Source organism: Prunus mume, linkage group LG2, assembly GCF_029339155.1.
Source record: "Prunus mume cultivar Tortuosa linkage group LG2, ASM2933915v1, whole genome shotgun sequence".
NCBI classification, from domain to species: domain Eukaryota; kingdom Viridiplantae; phylum Streptophyta; class Magnoliopsida; order Rosales; family Rosaceae; genus Prunus; species Prunus mume.
The window spans coordinates 28,392,280-28,407,465 of record NC_142699.1 but is presented as its reverse complement, the minus strand read 5'-3'; the positions used below and the strand labels follow the sequence as shown (position 1 = coordinate 28,407,465).

The 15,186-nt window shown below is 36.3% G+C and overlaps 3 protein-coding genes across 5 annotated transcripts; 1 reads left to right on the top strand and 2 right to left on the bottom strand.

The window, feature by feature from the left end:
- Nucleotides 1-987: 987 nt before the first annotated feature.
- Nucleotides 988-5,115, bottom strand: LOC103324091 (uncharacterized). 2 transcript variants are annotated; one of them, XM_089047205.1, is made up of 8 exons: nucleotides 4,995-5,115; nucleotides 4,588-4,903; nucleotides 4,407-4,490; nucleotides 4,112-4,272; nucleotides 3,103-3,220; nucleotides 2,602-2,737; nucleotides 1,837-2,015; nucleotides 988-1,322 (listed from the first exon to the last, which is right to left on the bottom strand). In XM_089047205.1, exons 1-8 carry the CDS (start codon nucleotides 5,027-5,029, stop codon nucleotides 1,083-1,085), a joined length of 1,269 nt encoding a protein of 422 aa, XP_088903331.1. In that variant the 5' UTR covers nucleotides 5,030-5,115; the 3' UTR covers nucleotides 988-1,082. The 2 variants fall into 2 exon arrangements, with proteins under 2 accessions (XP_088903331.1, XP_008224352.2); XM_008226130.2 differs by lacking the exon at nucleotides 4,995-5,115 and having other exon boundaries at nucleotides 4,588-4,890.
- A 1,995-nt stretch (nucleotides 5,116-7,110) lies between these two features.
- Nucleotides 7,111-8,230, top strand: LOC103324092 (cotton fiber protein). The gene has a single exon (XM_008226131.3). It carries the CDS (start codon nucleotides 7,248-7,250, stop codon nucleotides 7,920-7,922), a length of 675 nt encoding a protein of 224 aa, XP_008224353.2. The 5' UTR covers nucleotides 7,111-7,247; the 3' UTR covers nucleotides 7,923-8,230.
- A 480-nt stretch (nucleotides 8,231-8,710) lies between these two features.
- On the bottom strand, nucleotides 8,711-13,562 carry LOC103324093 (pre-mRNA-splicing factor SLU7-like). Of its 2 annotated transcripts, XM_089046828.1 has the most exons (11): nucleotides 13,422-13,524; nucleotides 12,371-12,534; nucleotides 12,166-12,278; nucleotides 11,911-11,978; nucleotides 11,171-11,584; nucleotides 10,898-11,033; nucleotides 10,483-10,782; nucleotides 9,567-9,783; nucleotides 9,290-9,393; nucleotides 9,075-9,143; nucleotides 8,711-8,973 (listed from the first exon to the last, which is right to left on the bottom strand). In XM_089046828.1, exons 4-11 carry the CDS (start codon nucleotides 11,973-11,975, stop codon nucleotides 8,896-8,898), a joined length of 1,383 nt encoding a protein of 460 aa, XP_088902954.1. In that variant the 5' UTR covers nucleotides 11,976-11,978; nucleotides 12,166-12,278; nucleotides 12,371-12,534; nucleotides 13,422-13,524; the 3' UTR covers nucleotides 8,711-8,895. The 2 variants fall into 2 exon arrangements, with proteins under 2 accessions (XP_088902954.1, XP_008224354.2); XM_008226132.3 differs by lacking the exon at nucleotides 11,911-11,978 and having other exon boundaries at nucleotides 13,422-13,562.
- Nucleotides 13,563-15,186: the final 1,624 nt, after the last annotated feature.

The following is a 15,186-nucleotide window of genomic DNA, read 5'->3' as shown; positions in this document are numbered from 1 at the left end:
GATGGAGCTAAAAGAGAAAAGGCAAGTATAAGGCACCGCCTTTACCTGGTTGGAAAAGTGACTTATGAATTGGGTTTAGAATTAAGTATCTGTTGGGTTTTGAAAGAAGGCATACTGGCATCTGATTAAATTTATGATAAATTATACAAATGGTGAGGGGACAGTATTCTTCAAATTTCTTCTAAAGGACCCCAAAGCCTTCCTCCTATATTCTTCTTGGTAAACTTCCATTTAACAATAAAGATTCATCCTCGTCATCCAAGATCGAAGCAAAATATTGGAGTTATAGGTAGCAATTTTTAACATGATACAACACTTACATGAAATTAGCAGATCAATGTTGACAATATCCTAATTTTCTAACTTTACCTCATAATATATGTGAGCCAAATTGAACACGACATGACACCATTTCAGTATGTTAACCCAAGCTCTCCCATTGGTGAAAAGGGAAAGAAGAAAGACACAAAAAATATAGAGTTGAGTTACAAATCATGACCCCGCCCCGCCATACTGATCAACCTAGACAGTTTATCAAGCATGAAGACAACACTTAAGAAAATTAGAGGAAACGAAAGAAAAAGAAAACAAAGGAGGATACAGAAAATTCCTGAAAAGGAAGTCGAGGCCTTGTTAATCTTATGCTTCTGCTCACCGCACAAAACCGAATTCCCAAGGTCAAACAAGGGATATCATTGACCTTCGATTGTCATCTAAACCAGACATGTATCAAACAATAAGGGCAGAATGCTTGTAGAATATTTTCGAGAATGAAAACAAGAATTTGCATTTTGAAACGAAAATTAATTAGAAAACATCTTCAAAACAAAAACAATGAAACGTAGTAATTTGAAATAATAATATGTGAGTTCTTTTTATGAAAATGTTTCCCATGAGAATGAAAACAACTTTTTTCTGTTTTCTACAAGTACACATGAACTTGTTTTCATTTTATGAAAACATTCTCATGTTTTCTGTTTTGCTACCGAACGTGTTTTGTCTCATTTTTATTTTCTAAAATGAAAACAACTCCTTAAAACATTACCGAACAGGGCCTAATTACACTTCCTAGGCTACTTTTTTCAAAACATGGGAGGGTCTTTGTAACTCTTGAAAATATCTTCAATGTCAGCCACCACTTCTGGTGGCAAAGGCCTCTCGGTCAACAGAAAAGCATCAATGTCTTCCTTCAGTTGGTTCACAGAAGTTGCACCAACGATTGAACTTGTCACAAAAGGACGGTCCCGTGCAAACCCAAGTGCAAGCTGAACCGGAGTTAGCCCGTGCTTCTTGGCTGTCTCGATATACTTTATTGTTGCTTCCTGAAAACAGAAAAAGTAACATTAAGGCAGAAAATCAACAAGTTGTAATGGAAATTATCCTCATCAATCTATATCCAGAACATAAAGTAACTCGTCAAGCAAGGCAAACCAACTATTTCCAAAACATCCAGTGTACAAACTATATTTCATGCTGCTGTCCGGCCATGGTTTTTAATATATCCAATGACAAGTTGGAAGCAATCAACCTACTTGTGGGTGGTGCTAAGTTCAAAGGCCTTCTAATTAGGAGTCCTAGCCTTTAATTCCAAACAAGGGCACTTGTATCAATAATGGGATTAAATTAAATTTGAAATTTTCTTCTAATGAAAGTATAAACAGTCAGCATGTGCTTTATTCAAATCAACAGTAAACACTGATGATAAATCCCCATATCAGAGCAGTTCATATTTTTATTAGATAATAAAATAACTAAATATATCGTGCATGTTTGGTGTTTATTTGAATTTAGTCTACATGATCTATTATCTATATGACATGTTGAATATTAACATACCCTGGCAATAGATTTGTTATATCTTTCCATGTAGCCAGGGAAAAGGTTCAGCCTCCCATTTTTTGCAGCTTCGGAATTGATATCTATGTACTTTCCAGTAAGAGTTCCACCACCCAGTGGAGAATAAGCCAGTAAGCCAATGTTGCAATTTTTCGGGTGGCAAACTTCAACAAGATCAACTGCAAATCATCAAGCATAGAATTACAAACTCAATGAAGTTAAGAGAATGGCATACAAAAAACAGGGAGGGAAAAGGTAAACATGGCATCATGTAAACATCTCTATCCAATGCACACAACAAAGGTGTCGATCAGTAAAAGCAACAGGTTGGATACACAGCCCAACCATGTCGACATCCCAATACATGAGAAGATATAGGTCAAGTGAGGTAGGTATAACTTAGCTTAGCACTCAAACAAGTAAAACACTGTAATTTCAATTTCAACAAGTTCAGCAAAGATTGGTTAAAGACGGTCAGACAAACTGACAGAAAGGAAACAACTAATGAACCATATTGTATTATTTAAATGTGTCTCAAAGGACTAAGATTGCAAATTAGTAATCAAAGAAAATGGAGGCATTTACTTTACCATTTTAGGTATATTATACTTAGTTCAAACATATTTTGATGTATTAACTAGCCTATTCACATCATGGAGTTGATATAACTATCTAAAGAGAAATATCAACAGCAAGTTTTATGTCAAGCTGACTAATATTAAGGTAAAAGATTTTATCTGCTCATAGCATCAGAATATGACTTACTTTCAAAACGAGTTCTAACTAGCAGACTGTAACGGTTTTGGATACTGACGATCTTTGGTAGTCCTTCAACTTTAGCTGCATGTACAAATTCCATCACTCCATATGAAGTTTCAGTGGAAACACCAATGTAGCGTACCTATACCATTCAAAAGGAATCTATATCATGTAAGTTAAAGATGCTTAGAGACATCAAGCAGTTACACAGAGCATGTAACACTCCAATTTTTAGTAATATTCAGAAGTTACGCTTTCAAGATTCACTCTTTTTCTAGTTATGAGTGTACCAACTCATAAATCCCCAGTATGTTCCATCTACATTGATGCAGACGCAACTAGGAATTCACAAAGACAAACTCAAGAGAACTATGATGCTATGTTTAAATTCACATTATAACAAGTCTTGGAAAAATTAATAGTTTTTCCGTAACTTCCACCTCTGATGCAGGTGCTTTACAGTTGAACCCGAAAGTCACAACTTTCATTGGCGTGAATAGTTGTTACCATTCCTTCATCAATGAGTTCTTGAAAAGCCTTCAGCTGCTCCACGAATGGCACACTTGGTCTCCATTTGGAAAAATCATAAGAATACGCACCAAATAGTGGCACATAGCGATCTGGCCTGGTTTAAACAAAATACTTTAGTTTCCCAAAATCACCACCTTAAACTAGTTAACATCCAGATTCTTTTTCTGAAAAGCAAAGAGCAAACATCTTCACTAGTCATTCCAACATATCATGAGACAAATTGGAAGCCTTCAAATTCAAAAAGAAGTAACAGTGCTGGTTTAATGCTTAGTTTGCCTTTACCCCTACTTTTAAGTGATTCTAAGAATGGAAATGTGAATCAATATGGAAGGGTTTAAGACCAAATGAATGAAGAAATATACATTTTCTGTTACTCACTTATTATTATCATTATTTCTTGCACTCCCAACCTACGTTAATTAATGATTTTCCAAAGTGAAATAATTATTTCAGCTTATTTTCTTCAATGGAAATGGAAGTTACTTGTAAATTTAATACATAAAAATTGACAAACTTGTCCAATGATGTGTTAAGTGTTCATATGAACGTCACATGACCAATTTCCATTTAGAGTCTTAAAAGTTTTCGAACAGAATGGTTGGTTTGATTGCTCGATTAGGAGAGGGCAAAACAAAAATGGAACAGCATGAAAACCAGTCCTTACCAAAGGACTCTGGTTTGCTTCATAGAAAATATCTTCAGTTCATAGATACAAGCAAAATGTAGAGTTAAAAGACGCTTGAAATGTCTAATAAAAAACAGACTAAAAAGTTGGCCCAGTCCTAAGTTCATTTGATGAGTTGTGTGATACCACAAGTGGGTCAGGAAAAAAAGAACAATTTTGCAATTAGAGTGTGAGTCCATGTAAAGTTCCAGTTAATTATCGGAACGGGTACGTAGTGTGTGATACTACAAAAATCACAAACCAGGTGAGAATGTAGCATGTAAGTTTGTGTAATGTGTGAAGTTTGATCAATAAACTTACCAATGAATTTGTATTAAATCAATGTAATCTGTGCCAAGGCGCTTAAGGCTTTTCTCTACACTTTCCTTAATGTTTGCAGCATCCACCCGCAAGACCGTGGCATTGTCACGCAGGTAACTTGCCGTCTCCGAATACCCGGCTACTTTTGTTGCCAAAATCACCTATTTACACATCATAGTAATGAGTTAAAATGATGGTCCTTGCCTTGTTATCACTGTGAACCAGGACCGCACATTCAGACATCATTCAACCAAATCAATGGTCCTAATTCAATGTGACAACAACCATCAAGTACCTTATCACGGGGTTGAGACTTGAGCCAGCTGCTGATAAAACGGTCAGTGCTTCCCTGAGTTTCCTTCTTCATTGGAAATGGGTGCTGCAAAAAACAAAAAAGATATAAACATTAATCAAAACCCAAACGAAACAAATTTAAACTGAGGCCAACAAAATTCAAGCAATCTACAAGCACTTACGGTTTCTGAAGTGTCCAAAGCGTTAATCCCATTTTCGAATGCGTAGCTGAGAATCTCATGAGCTTCTTTCTCTGTGTTTTGCTGGCCGAATGTCATGGTTCCGAGAGTGATTTCGCTAATTACAAGGTCTGAGTCTCCGAGCTTCTTGTACTGCAACGACGTCTTCTGGTCGAGCTTGGCATTGATGGTTGTTTTCACAGAGCTCCGCCTACAGAAGCTTCTTCTGGTTCCGGTTCTGGAAGATGACCACGGTGCTGCTGTTGCTGCGTGGTTGCAGAAAAAGGCGGTGGGGCAAGAGGCCATGGTGACCGATAAGGCTTTCTTGCTCCGCTGCTTAGGCCTTGTCGAATTCCAACCGTTTCAAAAGTCAATGGAGCCCTGTGAGACACACAGACACTAGTGTTAAGGAGAAAGGAAGTGCTTGGGTACGTGGACCGGACATCCATAATTGGGTCAACCAGACTTCAATAATATCATAATTGGTGGCTGGTGTCCGGTCACCGACACCAGCTATTCTTTAATTAGATGATTCGTCACAAGTTTCTATCCTGAAACTTCTACTGACAAATATTTCCTATATGTTTTTCTTTTTTTTTGTGTGTGTGATTCTTCAAGGATGAAGCTTATTATGTATTGTAGTTCAATTATTTAAACAACTTAACTACCTGCGTAGTGTGGTATGTGCGGCCTTTTATATAAAAGGTTTTGATGTTATTAGTAAATGAACCACTCATCATATAGTATTTTATTTTGTGAAGTTTTCGACGTGTAACTTTACATTTTTGAACACCCACTTCTGTTGGGCAACTAGTTTTTATGACTCTAAATACATGATTAGTCTATAATGAGGGTGATAAGAGAAAGCACACCAGCGATACACCATGATTTCAGTGCTTGAGATAAGCAAGATCAAATTTGGCCTGAGAGGCCGTGATCACACCAGAAGAACTCTTTTTAAGTGGACCATTTTATGCATACGAAAAAAGTAGAACTTGGTCTAAAATCTGCTTGGGATATGGGCTGCAATGATGTTGTGCTGGAATCTGACTCAGCCGTTGCAGTGCATCTTCTCAATAAAGCTGTGGATGCCTTCCACCCTCTTGCTACATTGTTATGGGGCTGCCAGGACTACATCAAAAAATGTTGGGGCTGCTCTATTTATCATGTCTATCGTGAATGCAACATGGTGGCTGATAGACTTGCTAACTTAGGCTCTTGCCTAGATTTGGGTCTCTATACCTTTCATATGCCTCCCGACAGTATTAGGTCCTCTGTTGTTGATGACCTGCGTGGTCTCTGTAGGCCTTGGACTGTAGTTTAGTGTTTTCTTTTGGGCATGGCCCCCCTCTTTTCACACAAAAAAGAAAAGAAAAGAAAAAGTAGAACTTAAAGCAATCAGGTCGAGATCACACCAAGGATTTGTGTGAAGGGTTGGGTTACACTGACCTGGAAAGCAAATCAGAAAAAAAAATGGCCACTCTCTTTCTACTTTGAAACATTTCAAGTTATTTTTTTACAAGTTAGAAAAGCAAGTGCCTTGCCGTACATACATGGTTGCCCAAAGCCCGGATTTGATGGAGCTAAAAGAGAAAAGGCAAGTATAAGGCACCGCCTTTACCTGGTTGGAAAAGTGACTTATGAATTGGGTTCAGAATTAAGTATCTGTTGGGTTTTGAAAGAAGGCATTAAATTTATGATAAATTATACAAATGGTGAGGGGACAGTATTCTTCAAATTTCTTCTAAAGGACCCCAAAGCCTTCCTCCTATATTCTTCTTGGTAAACTTCCATTTAACAATTAAGAAGAAAACAATTCATCCTCGTCATCCAAGATCGAAGCAAATCATTTTGGCCCCTCCTCAATCCAAACCAAATTTTGAGAGTACGAAAGAGCAAAACGAGCTAATTCGTGCGCGGTACGATTTCTTGATCTAAGATCAATACTGACAAATTTTGAAGTCAAAATTTCCCATATAAAAAGGGACCTCATGCATAAGAATACCATCAATACAGACCTTTTTGTCACACTAATTCACCTACCAAAATGTGAATTTGAATCTGCATGTATAACTAAATGTTGTATTATTCTATAACCTTATAAGGAGAGAGAATATGTGTACTTGTTGTACTCAACTACTCATATACTGCAACTAGTTGGTGATCAGAAAAAGAGGAGCTGTAGAAAATTGTCATATCATACAGTTTCTACAGCCCACAACAAAACAAACACAAGGTGACGTACTGGAAACCCCACCATATATAAATACAACCCAAAATAATTAATGAGTGCTTTACAGTACAGAACTAACATATACTAAATACACTTTGGCTGGTCTTCGTCTCTCACCAAACTTAGGACCCAAGCTTGCTCCAAGCTGGGGCCTCCAAGCTATGCCGAAAGTGAAGACCACTTTGGCTAAGCAAACACCTAATAATTGAATTTTTATTACTGCTTTGCCATTGGCATCCCACAAGCTGAATCTTTCTTAATTGGCTGGCTGCCGTGACTAGAATGGCATTTCCAGCAATTTTCTCAAAAACCAAGAACATTTAGCAAACCAGAATACAAGAGTAAGGTATCGAAGCTTCTTCCTTAAGTGCCATCATCACGGCCTCATAGCCTATCATTTGCAACCAACTCCTTGCTTAGAGAGGAAACAATGATCTCGTCACGACCTGATGGTTCTATGTCACGCCGGGTGCTCGCAAAGAAGCTTGGCTGCGCCAAGAAGGCGTGGAAGAGCTTCACCAACAAGCTACAATCAAAACTCCACAAGCTCAACATCCCCAAAGCTGTCGAAACAACCACCAGACACCTCCGTGCCTTGCGGAGCAAGTTCCATTTCCTCATCCCATCCAAACTCCGAGCTCTCACCAAAGCTTCCTCTACCTTTCCTAGAGACCAGTTTTACAACCATCACTATGAGGCCTTTGAATCCCATATGGGCTATGCACTGGGTAGATCTAGCTATCAGTACCACAACAAGGTTGTTCATAATAAGAATTCTGCAGCCATACACATAGATGAGCTCTTTGCAGAGCCTGCCACCGTCTATGAGGACACAAAGAAGAACCAGCATTCAGGTGAGCAGGCAGAAACAAGCAAAGGGAAACAAGTGGTCGAGGATAACGGTGATGGGAAGGCTGTAGCAAGAGATAAAAAGAGTTTGTATAGCGTTGAAGATGCATGGCAGGCAGTGGTTGCTAAGTCACCGCAGCTGCGGGTGGTGGATGAGAGGGCAGAGGAGTTCATTACCAAGTTTAGGCAAGACATGAAACTTCAGAAGGAGAAGTCCCTTCTTGAGTTCCAAGAGATGTTGGCTCGGAGTACCTAAATTGATTATATATTGATTATGATTTATTATTAGATTTGTTAGTTTCATTTTTTCCCAATACAAAAGTTGGAAGTGATACAAGAAGCTTGAAGGTTTGTGAGTTTTTGGCTGTGGCTTTCAGGTGAAGTGATTGACGCAGTGGTTCCTGCTGCAGATAGTGTGAAGATGTGTAGAAACTTGAGGTTCTTTTCCTTTTAATTTTTCTTTCTTTTTATTTTTTTGGTTTTACACATACATGGATTGCTTGTGTGGCTTGGTGTATTGATCGAAAACATGAATAAAAGATTTTCGTTTGAGTGTTTTAAAGAGTGCACAGGCGCATAATGAATTACTTGATTATTTCTTGGCAAGTCAATTATTGAAGGACATTAATGGTGGAATGTCTCACATTGGTTGTAAGTCCTTTTATTTATTTTACTCAAGTGATGGTATAACTACTTTAATCTACGGAAAATGGATATTGAACTCGACTGTAAGGAGATGAACACACTCCCTCTAAACCCAAGTCTACACATTGATTGTAATAATATCAAAATCATTCATTATTTATTTACTTGCCTCGGATAAAGTTCCCATTATTTTTTATTAATGATTTATTGAAGTAAATTAATGGTGAATTGTCCCACAGGAAACTATTTTATTTTTAAATTATTCAATTAATTACTGTGGCTTTATGCAGCCAAATTCATTAGTGCACCACAATGAGCTATTTAGAAGCAATTGGCATCACTATGAACATTGAAGGAACTCAATCCCAATTCCCAAACCCCAATATCCATGAGAAAGAGTACATTTAATCTTTTTTTTTACTTGTATGATTTCATTGTTCTACGGATGTACACAAAACGGCAAGGTCCAAAGAGCTCAGACAACAGCAGGTTTCTGCAAATGTTTCCCCAAGCTTAACCAACAAAAATGCTACTTAGTTATTCAAGCTTACAGTATCCAGAAGAAAGGCAAACCCAGTTGACACCTAGTGCAGAAAATCTTTCATGGGATCATCGTTATGTATCTTTTTCATCCGATATGCCTCCATCTCCTCAAGAGTAACCTACAAAGTGCATTGCATGGTGTAAAGACATTTATCAAAAAGGCTAAATACTAACAATCAAGCAATATATCACCAATTGAAGTATAATGAGATCCTTATACCTCATCATCCCATTTAACATTATATTTACGCTTTCTTTCATCCTTCTCTTCCTTTCTTCTCTTATCCTCCTGCCAAAATAAAAACACATGAGCAAACAACCAACAAAGTTCAGGAAAAATAGGGTGATGTGAAATTTGAGTCACATCAATTCCATCTTAAAATATATTGCATGACACTAAGAGAGGTAACTTGGAAATTTAAGCCACAAGATCACCTTCTTAAGAGCATCATCAAGTTTGTTCTGGTCAAGAACCAAATCATCAGGTATATCAGTTCCCCAAGTAGCAAGCCTTTTCTCTTCTGTTGGAGCAGGCATCTCTGCATCATCAATTTTGAAGATCCAATCAGAATGGAACTTTTTGTATAAAAATCAACATATAATCAAACTAGCAAGACTTATCAACATATAAATGGAAAACAATATCATAAGCACAAACTGTAAATGAAATAAAGGACATACTAAAACCAGCCACAATATGAAAGGTACAAACCTTCTGAGGCCACTTTGCGGGCAACATTCGTCTTCATTAGGTCTGCTGCTTCCTCAGCAGCCTCAATTCCAGCTGCACCCGTGCAGTAACTGTTCCGAATTGTTTGCTTACAACACTTGTATCCCCATTGGTGATCCTTCCACCATGATCCCCAAACACTTGTGTGGTTGTTGATGTAAACATCCTCTTCATACTTGCTTTTGGGAAGGGAAGTCTCCTTCAAAAGAAAACCAGAAAAGAAAAAAAAAGTTAAATTTGCATTCAAAACGCTACACATAAAAGTTTAAAAGAAAATGTCTGGATTATCATGTATATTTTGAAGATGAACAACTTGGGTGGAAGACAATTAGGTAGATTAATTAATCTAATAAACAAAATACTTAGTTTAGCACACAACATTTAAGCTACTTTGCATATAGCATTAATAGAAAGAACAGAACAATCTACACCAGACCAAAAGACTTTAAAATTTATAACTGTACTTCAGCACCATGGATGCTGCTCTAACAAAACAGTACTTGCTATAAATTCCTTCAAAACATTTATTATCCAATAATCATGAAGTCAACATGTAACCACTGACAACAAAAATAGATACCCACACATGATATTTCAGAGGCTCAAGCAATGCCACACTAAGGTGGGGTTAAATAGCTTCAAAATAATTTTGGTCCACTACCATATATCACATTCTCTGGAACAGTCACATTTTGAAAAGTAATCCCAATGAAAGTATTGACTAGTACCAAAATATGAGCTGGTACGTACAAACACTTGGATGCATGCACACACACACAAACTCTTAAAGCTAAGCCCTTTTTTTTTGCATAACATAAACGGTATAAATATAAACAACGCGAGGCAAAATCCAAAAACAGAGCTGATTATTTGAGAATGAATTTAATTTCATATATACCATGCCCTTTACAACTCTGCCAGCACGATCATATTCAACTTGTTTCTCACTTTGTCCCAAAAGAAGCTCCTTGGGAAGTACTTCTTCGGTTGCAGCATTGCCATACTTCTCCATGATGGCATCTTTCATTTGTGACTTCAATTTGTCCTTAATGACCTTAAAGTTTTTATACAGCAATTCTGCTTGAGATGGAGCAGCTTGCATGTGGATGTCTTGTCCTTTTTCAAATGCCTCCCATGCATGAATATTAAGCTTCTTGAACTCTAGAGCTTGCCCACTAACTCTGTATTGGTTATCTCCCTGTAATAATGGCAAGCTGTCAAATCAATTGTTTGTTACAGTCACTATATTAAAGGACAAAGTTTTATAATAATAAAAAATCCAAGTATATTCCACAATTTCCAGAGGCACTCACTCCATAAAACTTCTCATTCGGGTCAACATCAGGAAGAGGATCTTCACGCATGGATCGGGTTTTAGGATCATAATAAGCAGAATTAACATCAAGGTTTAAAAGATATTTAGCTGTGTCCTCCCGAATACGCAAATTTCTGAGCCAAAAGAAATTAAAATCAAAATAAGGCGTATATCATCTTTTGGAGGAAGGTTATACACAAAATAAGATAAGTTTCTTACTAAGCGACATACAGACAATCAAGGAGATAGCAAACAAAATTGCAATACGTACCTGACAGTTCCAGTGCTTCCACCACCAGTTGTTCGAACACGCTTCTCAACCTTTGCAAAATCCATTTGTTTGCTTTCATCAACCTTGGCCTCATCAACCTTCAGAGCATCATTATCCTCATCATCATCACTAACCTCCCCCTCCCCATTCTGCTTATTATTTTTCTCCTCCAACTTTTTCAGCTGCTGCTCCTTCAGGTATTTCCTTCTAGCCTCATCCCTTGCTTCGTATCTCTCAATGACACGAGCATAAGTTGCTGCATCAAAACCATTCCATCTATCCCGTTTTCCATCATAATCCAGCTCAAACATCTCTATCTTTTCATCAGGTGCAATGTGAAAATTTGTCCACTTTGCTCCTTTCTTTCTAGGCCTCTCCATGCAGGACTTAGCGCTATGTGTCATGGCCCCACAGCTGTCAAAAGCAAACGATGAAAACCCAAGGTACTACAAGAATCCCAACTCAACACAGCACATCATAAGAATACAGGAATGTAGAAGAGTTTTTAAAAAATCATGAGCTAAAACATGTATCCTATGATCCTATCCCCAAATAAATAAATAATAAACAAACTTTTGTTTGCTGACATAATTATATGACCATACAAAACCAGACAAAAAATTGTTTTTAGGCATTCTTGAATTTAACCACAGAATATCCCAAAAAAAAACTCATGGAACCCTCATAAATCTGAGAATTATCAAGTAAAGGCATGTAAATTATTTGATCAGGTAACAAACCAGTGTTGGACATGGGTGGATATACGAATGTTGTGAGCCCATAACACCATCAGCAATCTTGTCATTCCCTATATGAAAAGCATTTTCCCATTATCAACTGTACACAAAAAATGACTTCCCCAGTGGAAAGACATGATCATTAAACACACATTACAATTATTGAACAAAAATATTATATTCGAGATTTAATTAGCAAGTATGATAGCAGGAAAACAATCAGGGACCAATATTATAAGCAATGCATCATCCACATACTTTTCACATGCTCCTTTCCGGTACTTATCCGCGTGATAAATCTTTGCACCTCTGTCATACCAGGATTTTGTATAATTCGGATCAGATTTCCATTTCCTTTGATGTTTTAAACTCTATACAGAAATAGAAAGAAAAACCCCATAAGCATATGCAGCTTTGACATCTCAGTAAGAAAGGGTTTACAAATCTTTGAATGTTAGCTTACTGGTCTCTCAGCATTAAGATACCAAGGCGCAGATGACATATATTGAGGAATGTGAGGATTAATCTCTTTCCCATCTTCATCAACCTCAGCTGGTGCTAACCCAGCTTTACGTGCTTCCTCCAATTCAATCTGCTTCCGATGATCCTCCCTTGATTTGAATGCCACTGCACACACCACGAAATAGAATAACAAAACTTTAGAAAACAATGAAATTGTGATACAACATTCTTACTGAAGTTTAAATTACCAAGGCAAATTTTCTTGCAACATTTATATAAAAAAAGAATTTGAATTGAAATTATTCACTCCAATATTGGAATGAAGATCCACCTTCGTGAAGCATTAATATGAATATGATGTTTTGTTCTTTAGTTTTACGTGTACAATGTTTTTGTATTGTTCGGTAACTATACTCTAAAAATCACCCACATTTGTGCTAGTACATTGTGAAATTAGCAAAAGGGATCATTTTCATTCACCAATCACCAACTATTGTGCAAAGATAGATATCAGAAATACCATTTCTCAATCCCATCCTACGTTCACCTACTGTCATCCCTCAGCTTTGCACCGGTGAAGCTTCACATAAAAGTCACACATAAACATAAATCCTAACTTTTGAGTTCTATATCTATACATCTACATCTCATAATATCGTATTATTATGTATCTCAAAAATCATAAACACCCAATCCTTTTTAATTTTCAATAAATGGGGTGCCATTATATTCATAGTTAGCCAGCAGCAACCTAGACCAATCTTCCCCAACAATTCACACATCCCAAAATCGAACCTTTAATAACAGAGACAAGGTACAATGCATATAGGCTATAGCAAAAGAACAAACAACAAATTCAACCCAAACCATACTTCTCAAAATTGACGCGAAACAATGAAAATTTCCTCAAATTTTAAGCCTTTGATTTCAATTCTACATTGTATATCGTCTAAAATTTGGCCAACAAAGAACCCAAGTCGTCATTTCGATTTAAAAGGCAGCGATATTCGAGAAATTGGGGGCAAAGAGAATTGTAAAGTCTATAGCTTTACCTGATGCCGTAGCCATAACTGAATGCAGGAAGAGAAGCACCAAAGGAGAAAGGACCAGACTCTTCTGGAAAAACAGAGGAACAACGAAAGCGATTTTGGAAGTGTTGGTGACCAGGTGGCGAGTTCCTTTTATATGAGGTGCTCCCGGGGGGGAATGTTACGGTGTTTTTACTCGCACCGACTTTGGTCCTTTTATGAGATGATAATATTATTTTTTGGTTATGAATCTCATCTTAGAATTACTTCTCTACATTTGTATCTCTTTTTTTTATAGTATCCTTTGAATGATGATTTGGTTTTGCAGTATAGTTTTTATTTTATTTGACGATGTCCAAGGTTGAATTTTTATGACCACAGTTATTGAGTAAAACCAAAAATCAATATTGGACCAACAACATTTTTATTTTGGGCGATGGAAAATTTCAGCTTCATATATGTCTCAACAAATTGGAAAATAATACAACTAGATTAGTGACGGAGTCAGAATTTCATGTGTAGAAGAATCTCTCACATAACATATACTAGATCTACACACGCACTTCCACAATTGCAAGAGGCTTTTTAAAAAAAAATTAAATTTATTTTAGAATTAAAAAATGGGAGTTTCACTAAAACACCCAAAATTGAGGTTGAAATTATAAAAACCCAACAAAAATACTTTATAAACACACCCAAAACCCATCATTACACACACTCAAAACTCATTTATAAACACACCCAAAAAATTGACTTTGGGGTTGATTTTGTGTGTTTCTATGTTTAAATAGTGCTTGGGTTTTTTTATAAATACATGTCTAGGATTGGGTTTATTTATAAATTTGTATTAAAAAATATAGTGGGTAGTTGTGTTTCATAGAAATATGATCTATTATCTAATTTTTTTTTTAATTTTAATTTCATTTAATATGAAAAGGTGTGAATTTACCATAATATCCTTATTTAATTAATAATTTTAATTTTTAATGTTTGAATTAACCAATAACATTTTCTGATATTTTGAATGTTTCACAATTATCTACCTTTTACTTTATATATATATATATATATAATATTTGAACTCACAATACATGCCAAGTAATTAAGAGGACCAAAACATTAATAGTTACAACTTTTTTCCTTTGGTAATCTACACAAAAAGTGGAAAACTGTCGTAAATGCATGAGTTGGTGGATGACCACCATACCTCTTAGTATTCCATTGTTGGATTTTATGTAACCTATGCACTAAGTATTTATAATTAGTGCTTGTAATCTATAGGTATATTGTAAATGATTGTATTCAATCTTCTATCTTGTAAGCCTATAAATAAGTGGTTCTACTAAAGATTAAGAGAAGAATAAACATGGTGAAACTTTATCTTTAGCATATCACTTCTCTCTACATTTTCTCCCTCTAGTTTTATAACACGTTATCATCATGACTGCTCAATATTTTCTCCTTTCTTACACCACAATGATATATACAACTTAGACGATGCAGCTTGTACGATGTGGGTATCATATATACATATTTTTATTATTGTTTCATGATATGTTTCACGCTTTAGTTTACTATGTTAAATTTTGTTTGGCTAACCCTTGTGCAAATCATATAATTAGCATAGATCATATTGAAGTTTTTTTTCTCTTTAATTTCTTTTATTGCAAATATAAGAAACTCAATGATGACGTTCACTTTATGAATCATGTACCTGACATGATATAACCGAGAGTTATTATTATTATTTTTTTAAATATGTACGCACGTTTCCTACAATGCTTGTTTA